Below are 19,503 nucleotides of genomic sequence, written 5' to 3'. Positions count from 1 at the left end.
ACTCTTTTGTTCTACTGCATTTTCAATATATGCGCTGCATTGGGGACAACCAATATTCTATGCCACACGTACAACGCAAATTAATTTATTAGCTGCTGTATTTAGTCAGAATATATTTTTATAACAATTTTTCTAACCATCTGCAATGCCCGAAGATGCGACATGCACAGGTACTTGACCCAAAAATTTTAAGAATAAATAATTCATTTTGAATTTATAAAAAAAAGATCGATGGAAAAATCCTGCGTCGATTGTAAAGAATCAACTCTTTCAGTTGCATAACTTACCCATTTTATTTATTAATATTTATACAAATTTGATTGTAAATTCAGGGCTATGCATGCAGTGTTTTACATGTTTGATTTTTCTCACTGATTCACTCGGATTTAGCATTTTGTATTATGTATATTTAATACCTTTAGTGGACTCTAACCGAAAGCAACGTACAAAATAATCGCATTGGAAGAAAGAGAGATTGTTACTCGAGCTTTTGTGCCATAGGTCAGGGATTGACTTGACACTATACCCACTGCTTTTAGCATCTCAAATGACACGCAGTCGTAAACGCACAAATCAATAATTTATAGTCTACTTAAGATATCCCACCTCTCTTTGTCATCACATTCAAATTTACTATTTTTTCTTAAACATTCAAAAAACAAGTCAATCATAACGCGTCCAGTTATAAGAGTTGGTGTCACACAACGTATAGAAGTTTGTTTATGCGTTGTAATACTATTTGTGAGCAGTATTAGTAGGCAAAGGTGATTTTTTTTGTGAACTTCAGTAATTGTATGCAAAAAATCGTTATATCTCTGGTTCTATAAGGCCTACAGAAATTTCTTGACTAGTTATGGAAAGGTATTGAAATAAGCTATAATCTGACATATGTTTCGATACATTTCAAGGTCACCACTAGAACACAAAATGGCGGATTTTTGTTTCACCAAAACAGTTTTTGGCATTTTTTATCCTGAAGGAATAGTTCTAGATATTTCTGATGTTCTAGAAAGTTGTAGAGTTTTGCAAAACCTTAATTTTGATACCAAGTTGAGCAAAATCGGACAAGCAGTTCAGGAGATATGGCTCTTAGAACTTTTCAAATTCAAGAATTTTTCAAACTGCGATATCTTCTAAACGGCGACATAGAATTTCTTCATTTTCGGACTGGTGAAAGATATTGAGTCAGGCTACAACATATCAAAATTTAAAAGATTTGCCTAATGGGGATTCGGAGATATTGCCCCTTAAAGTTAGGCAATTTTTGTTTTTGATTTTAGCGCCTCTTGCGGATGTTTTTGGAACTTGAAATGTTGTAGACAGTTGTAGGGCTTCTTGAAACCTTTAATTTGATACCAAGATGATCAAAATCGGTCAAGCCGTTCTCGAGTTATATTGAAAAAACACTTTTTGCTTTAGGCCGCCATATTTGCTAAACCGCTTGACCGATTTTCAAGTATGAATTGTCGATGAAAACGTCTCACTGAGCTCTACAACATACTAAAATTTCAGACCTCTAGCTATAAGGGAAGTGGTTGACGGTATTTCAAAATGGCGGACGGCGGCCATCTTGGATTTTGAAAATGCGAAAAAATGAAATTTTACACCCACATTTCTATAGAAAACTTCAAACCGGAAGTCTCTATCTGTTACCGTTCTCGAGCTATAAGGCAAAGTTTAGAGTCCCGGACGGCAGGCCGGCAGGCCGGACGGCAGGCCGGCCGGATCAAAAATTTTCCACCACCATTTCCGTAATGTGGGATGTCTAAAACGTGCTCATACCAAGTTTGAGCCCGATCTGAGGTGGTCGGTTTTTCCGACGATTACAATACTTGGTGTTGGCCACGAAGTGGAACACCAACTAATAATACAAATTTAATCTTGATCTAATCAACAATGATGAACGTGTTGTAAAAAAACAAACCTCCTTTTGATTTAAAACACCAATTTTTGGTTCATGGTTACGAACATAATAAATGTTTATGCTCAAAATTATAATAATAATAATGCATTTCAATGGATTCGTAAAATTAACAAACAGAGCTTTTTGAATCTTCAAAATAACGCGTAATGGAGTCTGTTTTACCATCTCTTGAACGCAAAAAAAAACTCCTAGGAATTATGCAGAATGATCGAATGAAGCTTAATGAAATGCGAGCTTTATCCAAGCTTTATCTACGAGCTTTGTTGTTTAAAAGAGAAACTTTCAAAAGGTAAGCATTAACGGCTAAAGAAGTGACGAAAGCATAATTTTTCTCACGTTTATTAATCATTTATCTGCTATCATGTCATGTAATTTTCCTACAATAGAATTTTCACAATTGATTTATGATTTTATGGAAAATTTCATTGGATCTGATGTAATACAATACCCTACCGCATTCTTGAGACTCTTTGATTTTTATCAGGAAAAGTATTATCTTTTATCGCAAAAAATGTTAAACTTTTCATTGATATGAAAGGCAATCTGATTTTTTAAGTCATTCATTGATTATTATGAAAAATTTAATATATAGATAGCTTTCTATATGGCCCATTAGCTCAGTTGGTTAGAGCGTCGTGCTAATAACGCGAAGGTCGTGGGTTCGATCCCCCCATGGGCCATCCTTTTTCTTTTAAATATTTTTAATTTAAAGTTATGTTTAGCCTTATTTAAAAAACTTTCTCCATTTTGTGTAAATGTTTTTTTTTAAGATTTTTATTAATTATCCTGAAATTTTTGCAAAGTTTGATTTCCAAGTTATCTAGAAAAGTCAATTCTGTACAAAAATTCTTATAATTTTGTACACAAAACTCTAAAACTTTTCCTTTAACCAAATTTATTTGATTTTTGTAAAAATTAAAACTTTTTATGTCATAATGTTTCAAATTCATCAAAGAAAACTTTCCAAGCATACTAAACATGTAAAAAACTATGCGTTAGAACTTAATTAACCCATATTTTCCCATTGCACTACTTTTAGTACATTTGCGAATTTTTTTGTGGATTTTGAGTGAATAAAGATGGCATAAGGAATTTTATTTTCACAAAAAATCGAGTGAATTCAGTTAGAGGAAGAGTTTAAAAAGCAGAATTTGTGAATTTAGAAAATGTAGATTTAAAATTTTGAGAACAGACTGCAAAAATTTTTATAAAAGATTTTGGACATATTTGGGTTAATTTCTCAATCAAAACGACTTAATTTACAAATAAATTGTTTCAAAATCTATTTCCTCTTTAAACATTTAAATGATAAAATTACAAATATCTTTCTCATGTTGAATTATGTAGACACAAACATTATACATAACTTTTGTTGCTAATTTTGTAATACTTTACCAGAGAGTTCCTTAAAAAGAAATCATTCAGGAAAGAGAATGTAAAATTTTGGAGATGAAATTGGACACCATTTACCCATAAGAACCATTTGATATGGATTCAGCAAACACATTCACTTCTATCATACTTTCAATGTGTGACTTATGAAATTGTATTGAGTTTCATTGCGAAGCTGGTAAACTACGTAAAACCTCTTGATACACCAAACCAACCCACCCAGAGCGTGATAGTCAATTCTCTCAATTACAGAGAGATTTATTCTCTGCAGAAATTACCAAACAGCACGCAGTAGCAATTCCACATTCTGCCAAATGAATTTCCACACAATTGTTCATTTTACATCACCGTATATACAAAGTTCTTCTTCCCGATAGAGTGAAGATGCAACAACTCTTTGGGCATCATCGTAGCATCATGACCTTCACTGGGGGCATTATGCGGATTGTATTTTATGTTGCCTGAGTGGCTGCTCAGGTTCATGTGAGATAATATTGAAAATTGTTTCAATCCCATTAACAATAAATATGTAATAGTAGGTGTTTTTCATGCGACCATGACTTCTCTTCGCGGGTTGGTTATGTTGCTTTTTTTTACCCACCAACCAGTGAAAAATTGCACAATCACCCAGCATAGTGCTATATTCTTTGCATCAGACAATACATGAATTCTCTCACAATCTTTTCACAAATTGCATGCATGATCAGTGCTAAAGTCGTCGTGCCAGTGACTCTTAGAAAAAATCAATTCTAGTATTGTCTTTTTTTCCCTAAGCGACTCCTCGAGAAGCAAGAAAAAAAACCCTGGGTTAGGTGGAAAGAGGAAAAAAAAGGAATTATGAAAAATTATAATTACTACAATTTCTTGTTAGATGCATTTCTGATATTGCGCACCTTATGAATGTACGCTGACAAAGCATATGAGAAAGAGGTTGGCTTCCCTCTGCAATACTCTGTCAGCTTCTAATGAGCATGACGCATTTGGGAAGCTATACATGGTTCTATGCTGAAAATCTATAAGCACATGAAGGTGTTAAATGCAATTAGAACGTATGGAGCGATCAGGAATGCATTAGAGTGCATTTTGTGAAATCATTTGGGAAAATTCCGCTCTGTCTTCTTAACGAAATTCACATTGAAAATCAAGTGCGATTATAGAGACAAAAAATATAATATGCCTTTGAGGTAATGCACGTCTTCTTGCTGAAGATATGATTTTCAATTTAATTCTTAAAATGCTGGTTAAAGATTTTTTTTTAGAATTCTTTTATTTTTTTTTAATTTTCAATTAAAACAATTTTTTATTTATATTAAATATTGGAGATTCGGTGAATTTTCAATGTTGTCAAAGTGAAAAATTGTGAAATGTTGAAAAAAGTATTTTTCACCTAGGTTTACAAAAATGGCTGCCAAAAACGAACGGGTTTACCGATTTTCAAAACTTTACCAGTTTTGGGAAGGTGAGAAATGTACCTTTCCAAAACTGGTAAATTTTTGAAAATCGATTTACCATAGCCGGAGATATAGCCATTTGAATTTTGCCTTCAAAAATATCCCATTTTAACCTTTCCCGGAAACTTTTCGCGGGTAGAGTAACACTGAAATATTTTTTAATAAATGATATGAAAAATTCTAATTTTTATTTATCTTACCCAATATTTTCTAAATTTTACTGCGCAAAAGGCGCAAAGCTAGGAAAAGAGGAAAAGTTATATGATAAATATGCTAAGAAATGTTTAATGGGCCATATCTCGAGAACGGCTTGAAAGATTTTCGATTTTTAACAATCGTTGGAAAGGTCTTGATATCAGCATTAAAAAATTGTTAATTTAAAGAAAATCGGTAATGCTATTTACGAAATATTCGAGTTAGAAAGTTTGATTTTGATTCTAGTGCCTCTTGCGGTCATTTCGTAAAGTTGCAATGTTCCAGATAAGTATAATAAAGGGTTTCACAAAATCTTTAATTTGTACTTGATCTTATTTAGACTTTCTGAGAACTAAAAGTCCATTCCACACTAATTTTTCTCTGTTATACAGAAGTTTTGCTAGAACTTTAAACATTCTAGAACATTATGAGTCCAAGAGCGAAAAATATTTGATCTTATTTACTTTCTTTATGCATAAAGAAAATTAATAAATTCAAATCCAGCTTTATCATGTGCAATAGCAGTGATTTGAGGTTTAAGATACTGAACACTACAAGAACTTATTTCATGGCAAAGAAAAACGAATGATAACTCCCAAGGTTGTGCTTGTGGGCAAAAGTGTGAGAACATTGATAGGGTAATCACCGCTTGCAATCGATTTCATACTTAATTGAATTCTAACTTCACAGCGACGTTCTGATGTGAGTAGCAAACGTAACAAACCAAATCCGATTGACTACAATGACTTTATTATTATTTCCTTATTATCACTGACAATTTAATTGGCATCACCTTCATTCGCGGTGGTGAATGGGTGTGATCTTTTTTTCTCATCTCAGGTGATTTGGTCAGTGCGGTGGCAGCGCACGCCCTCCTTGGTTAACCCTCCGTAGCAAATGTGGTGTGCTTAAAAATTCTCCTTGGGCAATTGAAATATTGGTAATGTTTTTATTTCTATCAAATTGATTTGCAATAGAGACGCTCCCAATATTAGTGGGATGTTTTTTTTTCTATTCGTCTTCTTTTCCCGTGAAAGGGCTAATTCATGCGGACTATTGACAAATTCACGTCCCCATCATTATTTTCCACACGATGGAAAATTGGTGAAGAATGAAAAATCATGCGACACGCTTTTGGAGACACGCAACCGCGTCCAAGAAGTTATTATCATCCTCTATTGACCGTCAATAGAGCCTCTCTTGGAGGTTCCCATCCGCATTTTTGGATTGCGCAGAGATGGAACAAAAGACTTTGCAGAGAGGGAGCCTTGCTGTGGCACAGAAAAGACATCCTCCAAGTTGGCGTACTCGTGGGTAAATACTGAACTTGCCGGCATGGGTCATGGGGGAGGGATTGCCCTGAAATAAACTCTGTGCTGTGGCACACATACACCGCGGTTACGCAATTTTTCCAGAATTGTTGAAAGATCACATATGCCTATTGTTATTAATTAGCGATCGACCAACTAATAATAATGCACTGTGTGCTCAGCAATGCATGGAGGAGCCTCTCTTGCTGGGCTTCAGCCCAAAGCGCGCGCGCGCAGGTGGTGGTGGTTTTGGCATTCACGTGGTTTTCCCGCATCACAATGGGAAAACAGCGAGATTGTGCGACTTGAGGGTTCTATCGTGTATATAAACGGGGAGTCATTCCGGTATCTTGGTCAGTTTTGTGTTAGTCTCAGCTACTTACTCTTCTACAGAGACCAAAACCCATAGTGAATTGTGCATTTTTTTTTAATCCACCCTCTTGCTGCCTTACACCAAAGTGCCCAAACCAAATTTTTTTTTACCATAAATCAACAAAAATGGCTTCACTGAAAATCGTGAGTTTATTATATTGGAATATCGGTGGTGGAAAAATTATTTTATTATACAAATTCAGGTGAAACTGCTTTTAAGCAAAACAAAAAATTGAAGTGTTAATGGATTTTTAAAAATGTGATATTTCTAATTTATTTAATCGCTTATCTAATCCTTTATTTCATTTGAAAATTAAAATTAGAATAAACTGTGAGATTGAAAATATTCTAGAATAATAAAACTAATGGATAGAAAGAGCGGCAATAAGGTCATAAGAGCTAATAAATTAAAAAAAAGAAATAAATAAATGATTTTCTATTGAAAAAAAATAAGAAAAATAATAAATGATCAAAAAGCGGCCAAAGTTTTGTAAATGAAATTTTACAAACTTTTAAAACTCATTAGAATTGAAAAATTTAAAGAAATGGAGTTGTTTCCAAATTATAATGTAATATCCAGTTTTTTTTTATCTTTTTTTTTCAAAATTCGAAAAAGTCAAAAAAAGATTCACAATACCTATTTTGCAGATTTTATGACTCTTTAAGCTGTGATTCTTCCTTCAAAGAAGCGCAGCTTCTGTGTACACTCTAAAATGCAAAGTCGTCAGATCGGGCTCAAACTTGGGATGAGCACGAATTAGGGTCCCTACATTTTTTTTTATTTTGCAGTATTAAAAGGTTCTCAAATGTTTTTAGCACTTACCAACACCGTATTGGGAATAAGGGGGTTAAAACATCTGCAGATTTTCTAACTTGAGTTTTATCAGCAAATGTTTTCGTTTGTTTTTTTTTATTAAAAAAAAAACATTAAAAGAAATTAAGAGAAAAAAATATTAACGAATTTAAAAAAAATAGAAAACAGTTAATAAGATTTTTTTTAATGATTTTTAAACATGAATAAAAAAACTCTTTCCTTAAATAAAATAACATGATTTAAAAAAAAAGAATTACAAACGGCATCTTCAATTTTATTTAAGAAAATTTAGGAATTTTAAGCCTTTATTGATATATCAGTGCTTAGGGGAGACCGGGGCTAATAAAGTCACTTAAGGGTTTGGAAAAAGCCAGAAATATCATATTTCCTAGCTAGATAGAACAAAATGATCTGAGAAAGAGTTGTAGGGCAGTAAATTTCCTATAGAAATGATCTATACATTTCGCTTTATCTATTTGGAACATATGATATTTTGAGCTTTTTCTAAACCCTTAAGTGACTTTTTTAACCCCGGTCTCCCCTATGTATATTTCTAAAAGCTGTCATGATTTTTTTAATGCTTCACCGCATCCGATTTTTTAAATTTATTTTAAATGGCAATTTATTATTGTGATTAGATTACATAGATTATTTTTTTCTAATTAATTATTTAATAATATTTTTTTATTTAAAATTTTTTTTTTATTTTTTTTAAATTTTTTTTTATTCTAATACATTGTGCTGATATGAAAAATCAATTATCTACCTGCTTCATAAAATAATTCTATGATGTAGATCCTTCTGTTCGTTGCGGCGATCGTTGCTGTTGTTAGTGCGGCATCAACCCCTCTTGCAGCCCGCGCCATTCCACAGAATCAAGCTGAAGTCTTACAAGGAAGTGCAGCAGAGGCCCCTGGAGATCTCAAAGGTTCCGCCTCGTATGGCTATGGATTCTACGGCGGATACCCTGGATTGGGAGGCTATGGACTTGGCTATGGCTACCCCTACAGTGGATTTGGCTATGGTGGCTATGGTGGATACGGTGGATACGGTGGAGGCTGGGGCGGATACTACGGCTACCCCTACTACAGGAACTGGGGTGGTCTCTATGGTGGCTACTGGTACTAAATGACCATAAACTATGTCCAGATTAACCATCAAATGCGCGCATGAAAAAAAAAACGACACATTGAGCCCCTCCCCCCTATTTGACTTTACATTCTCTCCTACACTACACCACTCTGCTTTACCTTTACCTAAAGACTTTAGTACATGATTTATTCGCGACTCAGACTCATCGGTCAGGCATAAGGCGGAAAATCTGCGACAGTTTATCTTCTTCGATCAACACGTTTTATGCATTTTTCTCACTTTGCACACATGTGAAATGGAAACTGACCTCATTTTTCTTTTCTTGTTGTACCATCATATAGATTTCATCATCTAATCAACGATCTCAGTGGCCATCAAATTGGTAAACGCATAAGAAATCTTGACATTGGAAACTAAAAACATGCATTGAATCATTTTTGTCTCTTCCTTTTTTTAATCACTTTCCCTTTCATTTGTGTGTTCAACTTCTTAGAAAAAAATATATAATGTATAAAAGATGTCTGTCGCCGAAGAACATCGCTTTTTACAAGTTTTTTTTTGTATGAAATATTTGCCTTTTTTAGCTCTATCTTTATTTTCTTTGTAATAAAATCTTTCTTCTCTATAATTTTTTTCTTTAGTTTTATTCTTGGGTCATGTTTTTCGTTTTTCTTTGCCTTGAAAAATTATTAAAGAACCATCAAGAATGCTCTTCTTAGTCTTCTTATGTTGCACATTCTATGATTTACCAGAGAACCCTAATATAATAATTCTAATGGAAAAGAGAAATTGGAAAACTTTTAATCCAGATATGTTCAAAACTTTATTTTTATATTTCTTTATTTTTCTTCTGTTTAGAAAAGTCAATTCTTAAAAGAAATTCTTGAAAATTTGCCAAGGAAGTCTTGGAACTTTTTCTTAAGCTGACAGATCTAAATTTCCAGCATAAGTACAATGAGCAAATTAGGGTTAAAACAACATAAGATATTAAAAATAAATAAAGTTTATTAAGCTCCAACAAACGGTTACATAACAGAATTAAAATTTCTTCCAGATTCTAAAATTTAATTTTAGTTTTAGAAACTTAAGAACTGTTTTAAAAAAGAACAGTTAAAGTTCTATCTGAAAATCCAATTTTCTTACAGGTGAACAAGACAACTTGCCAGTATTCGTCATTTAATTATTAATTTATCTCGTGTCAGTGGAAAATAAAGCCCTCATAGTGGAATTTTCTTTGTTTATTCATCTTCAGGGCCAGGTATGGATGATTCCCCGAAGACATTACTGGATGTACAATGAGCTGGGGTCGAATGGTGTGCGATGTCACACTTTCAATCGTTGGGAAAACGGTGTAATCCTTTGTCTTGTGCGACACTCTCTTACCTTTGGATTTGTTCATCTTTTTTCTGTATTTCCCAATTATCTGCTGTGGGTGTATTCTCAAGACATTCCCACTCTCCGGTTGCACTACATACAGTGGTGGGAAATATTTGGAAATATCAAACACCGGCAATCCATTGTGATGTGCGAAATTTTGGCTATTTTTCTTGTCACTGCTCTTGGGAACATCTTTTATCCTCTCCTTGTGCTTCTTCGGCTGTAACACCTGCACGGAGTCCACGGGTGGTAGCATGAGGTATGCCTGTCGATTTCTTGCATGTCGACTAACAGTATCAGCAACAACGGAAGCCCTGATGTTGCTTATAACATCGTCATAAACATTAATTCCGGGATTTTGGTGATGAGAGACTTTTTGATTCTTCAGAGAATTTCCTTCATTCATTGATACGCTAATAGTTGTTGTGCTTTCCGTATCAACGAATTCTTCGTGAAAAATAGGATTATCCAGAGGTTCCGTGCCGAAAAATTTCTCCCTGATGCAGTCAATTTTCCCCCCAAGATTATTTAGCCTTCTCTTCTTGCCCATGTCTTTTGTTGGATCAACGTCTTGATCAATATCTTCGCAAAGCTTCCCATTTTTTGTGTCGTAGAAAGTTTCACCGGGACGCGGGAGGGTCTTTGGTGTTTCAGCATACCTGTAACATGTCAACTTTATAAAAATCAAAATTTTAAAATTTTTCATCTTCTTCATTAAAAATATAAAAATATAAAAAAAAATAAAATTCAGGGGGTGATATGACTCAGTTTTAGTGAAGCCAAGCCAATTAATGGCGGACCATTACTTTGAAAAACTGTTTTTAATTGCTAAATAGTGCATTGATAATTCTAAAATTAATTTTTGTGTACATTAATCGGAGAGTGATACTCCTCAAAAGTTCTTAATCGATAGAATATTAAATTTCATATCCAGAGTGGTGCTAGAAATTTTAATTGTAGTATTTTCCTAGCTGTCACAGCTGTCGAAAGTTGGGAAATCAGTCTTGCATGAAAAAATGGGTCTATGTCAGACCCCTGGGAAAATGCTTTTAAATATTTTATTTTAACGAAAAAAAAAAGCTTTATGAATTCAACTCAATAGCACCATTAGTCATGCAAGGCTCCAAATGAATACAGTTCTTTTTATTAAGATATTTTGCTGAAATGTAATTTCTCATCTATATAATAAAGAAAGGATTTCGTGTCTGTACAGCTATACAAATCTACACCGTTTGACCGATCGTGATGAAATTTGGTACAGAGACTCCTTATATCAGGCGCTTTCGAATGGCCGTATTCATTTTCTCCCCAAAGCCCCCCTTCAGGTAGCCCCCATATAAAAGTCATGTATTTTTTGCGAATTTTTGAATTTGGCGCCTGAAATGTTGTATGAAAATGATTTCTTCTCTTTGCAAATTTTTTTCTTTTGGGTTTGATGAGAGCTCTCCATCTATATAATAAAGAAAGGATTTCGTGTCTGTACAGCTATACAAATCAACACCGTTTGACCGATCGTGATGAAATTTGGTACAGATACTCCTTATATCAGGCGCTTTCGAATGGCCGTATTCATTTTCTCCCCAAAGCCCCCCTTCAGGTAGCCCCCATATAAAAGTCATGTATTTTTTGCGAATTTTTGAATTTGGCGCCTGAAATGTTGTATGAAAATGATTTCTTCTCTTTGCAAATTTTTTTCTTTTGGGTTTGATGAGAGCTCTCCATCTATATAATAAAGAAAGGATTTCGTGTCTGTACAGCTATACAAATCTACACCGTTTGACCGATCGTGATGAAATTTGGTACAGAGACTCCTTATATCAGGCGCTTTCGAATGGCCGTATTCATTTTCTCCCCAAAGCCCCCCTTCAGGTAGCCTCCATATAAAAGTCATGTATTTTTTGCGAATTTTTGAATTTGGCGCCTGAAATGTTGTATGAAAATGATTTCTTCTCTTTGCAAATTTTTTTCTTTTGGGTTTGATGAGAGCTCTCCATCTATATAATAAAGAAAGGATTTCGTGTCTGTACAGCTATACAAATCTACACCGTTTGACCGATCGTGATGAAATTTGGTACAGAGACTCCTTATATCAGGCGCTTTCGAATGGCCGTATTCATTTTCTCCCCAAAGCCCCCCTTCAGGTAGCCCCCATATAAAAGTCATGTATTTTTTGCGAATTTTTGAATTTGGCGCCTGAAATGTTGTATGAAAATGATTTCTTCTCTTTGCAAATTTTTTTCTTTTGGGTTTGATGAGAGCTCTCCATCTATCTATATAATAAAGAAAGGATTTCGTGTCTGTACAGCTATACAAATCTACACCGTTTGACCGATCGTGATGAAATTTGGTACAGAGACTCCTTATATCAGGCGCTTTCGAATGGCCGTATTCATTTTCTCCCCAAAGCCCCCCTTCAGGTAGCCCCCATATAAAAGTCATGTATTTTTTGCGAATTTTTGAATTTGGCGCCTGAAATGTTGTATGAAAATGATTTCTTCTCTTTGCAAATTTTTTTCTTTTGGGTTTGATGAGAGCTCTCCATCTATCTATATAATAAAGAAAGGATTTCGTGTCTGTACAGCTATACAAATCTACACCGTTTGACCGATCGTGATGAAATTTGGTACAGAGACTCCTTATATCAGGCGCTTTCGAATGGCCGTATTCATTTTCTCCCCAAAGCCCCCCTTCAGGTAGCCCCCATATAAAAGTCATGTATTTTTTGCGAATTTTTGAATTTGGCGCCTGAAATGTTGTATGAAAATGATTTCTTCTCTTTGCAATTTTTTTTCTTTTGGGATCGATAAGTGGCCCAAATCTGCCTTTAAACCATCATAATTTATTTTCTCTCTGAAATTTGCGCGAAGCGCAACAAATCCCCGCGAAGCGGGGCGAGGTAAATTGGAGCGAAGCGACAATTTACCTCGTCTTTTCTTATTAAAGCTTGTTCAGATTTTTTAAGGAAGATCTAAGATTCTAAATCATTCGTATTAAAATATAATTTTCAAGTAAAGTAATTTTAATCATTTTCATTAGCCTCCACCACTCCCAATTTTCCCTAATTTCCGATTTTTTTAAAAATAATTTTGTTTCCACTTCCTCTACATTCAGAAAAAAATATAATTTAAAGAAAAAAAAGGCAAAAAAATCATTAAAAATCGAGTTATTTTTTTAAATTAATTAGAAAAGCTTTATTGTGTGAAATAAATGTACAGAAATGTTTCATTAATTGCATTGCAATTTAATCTACCTGAGAGCTGATGATTGTGGCAAATGCTCAGATGTTGGTAGAAAATAGAATGGATATTTGTCCTTGTGTGCTGACTGGCGAGATTCGCTCTCGATGGTGTCGGCAATGGGTTGGGCAAAGAGTTTCTCAATCTCCGTCTTATTGAGGAGGTGCGACGTGATGCTGAAGCGATCATCATGTGGATCGTCTGGTAGGTACTTGGAACTATTTGCAATGACTTCCTCCAAGTACTCGAGCACCTCTTCCCCCGTTAAATTGGTTCCCGCACCAATCAGGGCCAGTGCCATTGGCACCTCTTCTGCACCATTAGTTACTTCCGCGTTTCGCTTGACGCGCTCACGGTGCTGTGCGAATTTTTCCTCATCACCATGATCGTATTTGGAGTCTTCGTATCCATCTTCAGAGTACACAACATGCGTTTTCGCCATTGAAAGTTTTTCCCGCGCACGGGGCTCCTCAAGTTGCCTCGGGCGATGCTTTTGCGTCGATGAGTGGCGCACTTGAGCATAGAGACGAGTTGGTACGAATCTCTCAGGAACCTCCTCAGGCTCTTCCTCTTTCTTCACCTTCTGACGCTGTGGCTGTTTCCTTCTCCGCTGCTGTGGTGTGATATTTTTCCTGAAATTTTCCTTTTCTTTTGCGAAAATTTCATACCCCATTGGTGGTTTTCTCAATGGTTGCGATGGTTTTTTCTTCTCATCAATATTGGGAACACCCTCATCCTCGGCAAAGGCATCACGATGCTTATGCCGTAGCACCTGGAGCTGATTCACCACGGGATTTATGTCGAAACCAATTGAGGGCTTGGTCTGCTGGTAATCACGCATATTGGGTGACCTCGCAAAGAAGTCTTTCTGTTGCTGGTAGTATTGCTGCCGCGGGTCAATTTGTATGGGCAGCGACTTGAGCCCAGGGTTGGCAAAATCATACTTCGGGGATAACTTTACACGATTCTTAAGATCACTACGAGATCCTCCGCGGATGAACTCTTTGCCACGCACATTATCTGGCGGTTGAACAATTTTAATCACATCCTGCCCAAAATAGGCTGCACTTGAGACACTATCCCCATTTTTGCTACGAATCTGCGGCGACGGTTGGAAATACGCAATCATCTGGGGCACTTTGGGGGTCGTTGTGTAATGCTTTTGCCTCACAATTGGTGACACTGTAATCCCAGAAGTCAGTGTCACCAGTGCACACGACACAAGAGATAGCAATCCAGTAATCATCTCTCCAGACAGCTTCCACTGTATATGTTTTCACCATTCAATTTACAAAGAAACTGTAACGAAATGAATTGTCCGAGGTGCTTTTATATCTTTTCCACGGAGTCACCTTCTGTGCACTTTCTCACTCTCTGGAGCCCACCACCATATGTATGTAATATTCGTATATTGGGTTTGGGAGGCTGAGGGGCCAATTTATGCTCCGCACCGTGTGTACCAAGTCTTGAAATTTTTCGAGGAAAGGGAAAACACTCTCGATTCTTCAGAATGAAATCTTTCATGAAATTTATGCTGCTCCGTGCTATATATATTCGCTCTTGGCTATTTCTTAAGCAATATTACAAATTTTAATTTCTAATTTTGAATTTCTTCAGATTAGGAAAAAAAAATATCTTGATCTTTTTCTAGTAAGAAAAAAAATTTATGTTGAAGAATGCCCAAGAAATATTTTCTTGAGCAGAAATTATTTGCTTTCTTGTTGCAGCAATCTTTAATTGTTAACAAGTGCAACAAATTTATGAAAAAATGAGTTATATTTCGTTAAATTACTTCCAAAAAATTTTTAAATTATTCATAATTTTTATTTAAAATATATTTTTAAAGCTTTTAAAATATATATGAGGTAATTATTTAAATATTTATTTTATTATTTATTTATTTATTTAAGACATGCCCTGAGTATAAAGATATACATATATAGGACTATACACTGATTTTACAAAATTAAAAGCTTAAAAATAACAAAGAAAGCAGCAAACAGGAGATTCATCATGGATTAAAAAGAAAAAGAGGGACATTCATTGTGCACGTTCATAGTCTTAAGAATGAAGGAAAATTAGTCCAAATTTTGAAATTATATTAAAAAGTCTGTCTACACACTTTTTTTTTCATAATAGTCACTGAAGGGTTAAGCAAGGTTAACCATTTCAGGACCGCAATTAAACTAGCGAGCTGATTGAACCAAAAAGAATTTTTGTGAGTTCCTTTCAGCTCAAATAAGACATTTTTGACAAAAAATCCCAACCCAAAAGTTTTCGGTTTTTCGTCCTTCTGATCCGGTGAGTCCTTGGGGATGTACTTTTGTGGTTATAAAATGATTAGGGATTGTAAAGACATAGTCTTACACTAACTTAGACTCAATATTTAAAAAATAATTATACAAAATGAAACATTTTCAATATCGAGCGTTTAGGCTAGCATATGACCCAATGATCCTGAAAGGATTAAAAGGGAAAAAAGAATTTAAAAAAATTAAATCAAAATATTTTAAAAATCTCTCAAATAAAAAATTCTTCGAAATTTTTAGAAGAAAAATTCTTTTATATAATTTTCCTACTCATCCTCAGAGATCTTAAATATTTTTCATTAATTTCTTCCAATATTTTCCGAAACATTCCAATCCATCATAGCGTTATCTAGCATACCTATACGTATTTGAATGTTTGGGAAAATTGAAATTTCCTGTGAATAGGGCATTTCAACACTTTGATCAAAGAAATTGATCAATTGTACGATTTGCAGTCAATTTACCCATTAATAAGGTGAAAAGAAAGAAATCTCTTTTTGCTTTTCACCCAAATTCAATTTAGAACAATTACTCTGGAGGGGCCCCCGAATGAAAAGACAGGCCTCGCTGTGTTTCTTTTCACCTTAAGCACATGATCATTAAATTTCGTTTGCCTCTAAATTGCAACACTAATGGCTTTTTTCCCCGCAAACATCTCGTCAAGTGCCAAACAAATTAATTAAAATGAGCTCAAATTGGAGATTCTTATGAGTATATTTTTGCCACTATTTTCAAGGTGCCACACTTTCCTTTGGAACCTCGTTTTTTTAGGAGCATCATGTTATATGTTTAGAAAACGCACTGTGATGGCAATGATGCTCTTTCAGTGTGATCCAAATTTAATTGATAGACATTGGCATTCATAAACTTATCGTGGTAATTGCTATGTTTAATGCACATACATAGCATAGTTATATGTATGTACGTATTTTCAGTGAAAATGGCAGACATAAAAAAAAAGATCTTTTATAACCCAACGCCGCTTGCAATATATCTTTCGCGTGCGCACACCGCCCAATATTCTCGGTATACGCTATTATGTGATAAAGTATGTAATTTGGCGCACTTAAAGGTCACTTGTTCCACTAAACTGCTACATATCCCCTTTATATCCACATCTGTGTGTCATTTTGTAAAACCGCAATTGTTCGCAAAAGTGTTCCCCAAAATTACAAACTAGGTATGAACACTCACCATTAGCGTTTGGCACCTCCACAGTGGATGCTAGAGCGTGAAAAAAAAAGAACATTTATAGGGGGGTTTGATAGAAAAATCTCTTTTTCAATCTGTGCAAAAACTCCGCGATTACAGTCACTTTCCCTGTGCGCGGCAATGAAATGCGATCACTTTCTTTTTATCGACCACCTCGAGTGTGTCTCCCCAAATGCTAATCAATTGTTGGGGGCAAATTGAAAATTTTCTCACTGATCTCAATTAGGGGGTTGTCATTGAAAATATGGATGCCTTGTCTGTTGTATGCTCGTCTTAGGACCCCGAGAATACCAAACTAAGATAGTAGGAAAAAAAGAATTAAATAATAACTCGGAGAACGACAATACTTTGAATGAGGATTGATCAGACCACAACTACCTAGAACAAACTAACATACTTTCTGAAAAGTGAAAAATTTTGCAAGATCCAAATCAGTAAATTAGAATTACTAAGCCATTAAAATTCAATTTTAACGTTTTATTCAAAGCACGTGTGAGTTATTTTCTGAAAAAAAAAAAGAATATGAACATAAAGCTGTAATTCAGCGGTCTTCCCTACGTTCAAGAGTTTCAGAAAATCATTAACTAAATTCGTGTACTACAATCATGTTCATTAGAGGTCCAGGAAAGCTTTTTGTAATTTCTCTCCTATTTATTGGATTCATTGTGGCTACGGTAAAATTTAATTTCTGATACAAGAATAAATTAAATTAAAACCAACTAAATAATATAATTTTCGCGTCATTTCAGCCAATGTATAAATCGGTACTTAAACGAGTAGAATGTACTTCACTTGTGAGCTATGTTAACATTTCATGCAGTATTAAATTATTAAATCGCCACACTACCTATGTCCATGCTGAGGGTACTACCGATGTGGATATCATAGATCCAACAATAACAATCACTTTATTCAAAAAATTCATTACATACAGAAGATTCCTTATTCACGTCACGGAAAATATCTGTAAATTAATGAAAATAATCAGCAGTAATTCTGATCCAGTATACAGGTCAATATGGGAACATACAAATAATCGAACAATAACTAATGTGGCGGATGGATGTCCATTCATAAAGGTAAGACAGTTTCCATTTACCTGTCATATTTCTTTGCACGTCGTTTTTATTCGATTTTATTCCGAATTATTTTCTTATTCGGAATAAATTTGAATTTTAATACATTTAATACTTTGAAGAAGGACTCACATTGTTCGACACTTCGGTCGAAAATTCAACTTTAAGATGTCTTTTAATTATATTTTGTTTGAACATGAATGTATAATAATAATAATTTTACGGGGTTTTCGTCGGTTAAATGGGGGTTCTCACCTAGAAAAACTCAAGTTTTTCAGAGCTTTCGGCTCCATTCGGAGCCTTCTTCAATGGTCAACAAGCTTGTTTATCCCTTTCGCGGTCTTTAAGTTATATGTAGACTCAATCGTGAAACATTTAATTTTCTTAAATTTTTTGATTTTCATTATTTTTTTTTCAATTATTAAATTCATTAAATAAACGCAGAAAAAGCTAAATAAGACATTTTATCTGTGAAATGTTCTCTGAGAGTATCAATAGAATAAAATATAGTGATGCAAAGAGCGCATGCTTCAATGTTTCTATATGTTTCATGTGGACCTGAAAGTGTTAAAAGATTTTTTTTTGTATTTTTAGGGTACAGTATACTATGGTAAAGGCTACGTTTTGGATGAAAGTGATTACCCACCTGTGTATAAATTCTCTTGTGAAACGCTGCTTCCCCTAAATCTTTTCCCTATCGTTTTCGTGGGGGTTTGTGGTTGTGTGTGTGGCAGCGCGCCGTGTACGTGAGAGCGTGAGAGCGCCCATCGCTGAGTGCTTCGAGCGCGTCGTGTCTCTTCGTCCTGCATCGAATAGCTGCGCGCGCGTGTGTGTGGCATGTTCTCGCATTTGCCGCTTGGCTTTCGTAGCGTGCGCATGTGCGGACCGTCGTCCTTTCGACGCTCCGTGAATGATTTTTTTTTAATTAAAGAATTTTATTATTAGAATTTTTTTTTATTATCAATAAAAATTTTATTTAAAGAAATTTTTTTTTTGAATTTTTGGGAGATTTGTGGTGACTTTTTCATTCCAATCGAAAAAGTAATTTTTATTTTTCTTGACCAAGGAGTTTCCCTCTCTCTTTGAGGTCACATGTCCTTGAGAAGAAAGTGACCACGGGATTGAGGATGTCATCCCAGAATTTGAATCTTTTGGACATTTAGGGGAGACTGTGGCAAAAATGGGACTTTTTTCGTAGTTTTAAGGTCACATGTCCTTGTGAATGAGACAAAGTGGTCATGAGATTAGGGAATTCATCCCAGAATTTGAATCTTTTGGACATTTAGGAGAGACTGTGGCAAAAATGGGACTTTTTTCGTAGTTTTGAGGTAAAAATTCATTTCAAATGAGACAAAGTGGTCATGAGATTAGGGAATTCATCCCAGAATTTGAATCTTTTGGACATTTAGGGGAGACTGTGGCAAAAATGTGACTTTTTTTTCGTAATTTTAAGGTGGGATAAAAACTTCAAATGGCGTCGCTATATTTGAATTTTTTGGCAATCTTTATTTGCTTTTTTCTATGTGAACCCAGTAGATATTGGAGAGTTTCTCTCGCGATTCTTCTATATTTTTTAATTCCCTACAAGATGAAATGGGTCAAAATTGTTCTGCGATAAAGGATCAATGTACACAGATAAAATAAATTCGTAAAAAGTTCGTTAAATTTTTTGACAGTTTCGTTAATTTCCCATGCATTTATATGGGGAAGTTCACCTCCAAGTTCGTAAAATTAGGTTTATAA

The 19,503-nt window shown here is 34.8% G+C and overlaps 3 protein-coding genes and 1 non-coding gene across 4 annotated transcripts in view; 3 read left to right on the top strand and 1 right to left on the bottom strand.

The window, feature by feature from the left end:
- LOC129792365 (transient receptor potential cation channel subfamily A member 1) overlaps positions 1 to 19,503 on the top strand; it is a 1,125,827-nt gene that overhangs the window by 112,967 nt on the left and 993,357 nt on the right. The window lies entirely within an intron of this gene.
- Positions 2,531 to 2,604, top strand: Trnai-aau (transfer RNA isoleucine (anticodon AAU)). The gene has a single exon. It is a non-coding gene; the product is annotated as a tRNA-Ile (tRNA).
- On the top strand, positions 6,649 to 9,175 carry LOC129792471 (shematrin-like protein 1). Its single transcript, XM_055831543.1, has 2 exons — positions 6,649 to 6,788; positions 8,254 to 9,175. Exons 1-2 carry the CDS (start codon positions 6,771 to 6,773, stop codon positions 8,584 to 8,586), a joined length of 351 nt encoding a protein of 116 aa, XP_055687518.1. The 5' UTR covers positions 6,649 to 6,770; the 3' UTR covers positions 8,587 to 9,175.
- LOC129792383 (uncharacterized) lies at positions 9,536 to 14,466 on the bottom strand. The gene is made up of 2 exons (XM_055831386.1): positions 13,178 to 14,466; positions 9,536 to 10,586 (listed from the first exon to the last, which is right to left on the bottom strand). Exons 1-2 carry the CDS (start codon positions 14,407 to 14,409, stop codon positions 9,749 to 9,751), a joined length of 2,070 nt encoding a protein of 689 aa, XP_055687361.1. The 5' UTR covers positions 14,410 to 14,466; the 3' UTR covers positions 9,536 to 9,748.

The sequence above is a fragment of the Lutzomyia longipalpis genome, chromosome 3 (genome assembly GCF_024334085.1).
Source record: "Lutzomyia longipalpis isolate SR_M1_2022 chromosome 3, ASM2433408v1".
In the NCBI taxonomy this organism is placed as follows: domain Eukaryota; kingdom Metazoa; phylum Arthropoda; class Insecta; order Diptera; family Psychodidae; genus Lutzomyia; species Lutzomyia longipalpis.
This window is presented reverse-complemented; position numbering and strand designations above follow the sequence as displayed.

Excerpts from the sequence above, each read along its gene's own strand:
- LOC129792383 (XM_055831386.1), bottom strand. The coding sequence starts at position 14,409 with ATGATTACTGGATTGCTATCTCTTGTGTCGTGTGCACTGGTGACACTG. Across the intron at positions 10,587-13,177 it reads CCACAATCATCAGCTCTCAG|GTATGCTGAAACACCAAAGA; the intron begins GTAGATTAAATT and ends GACATGTTACAG.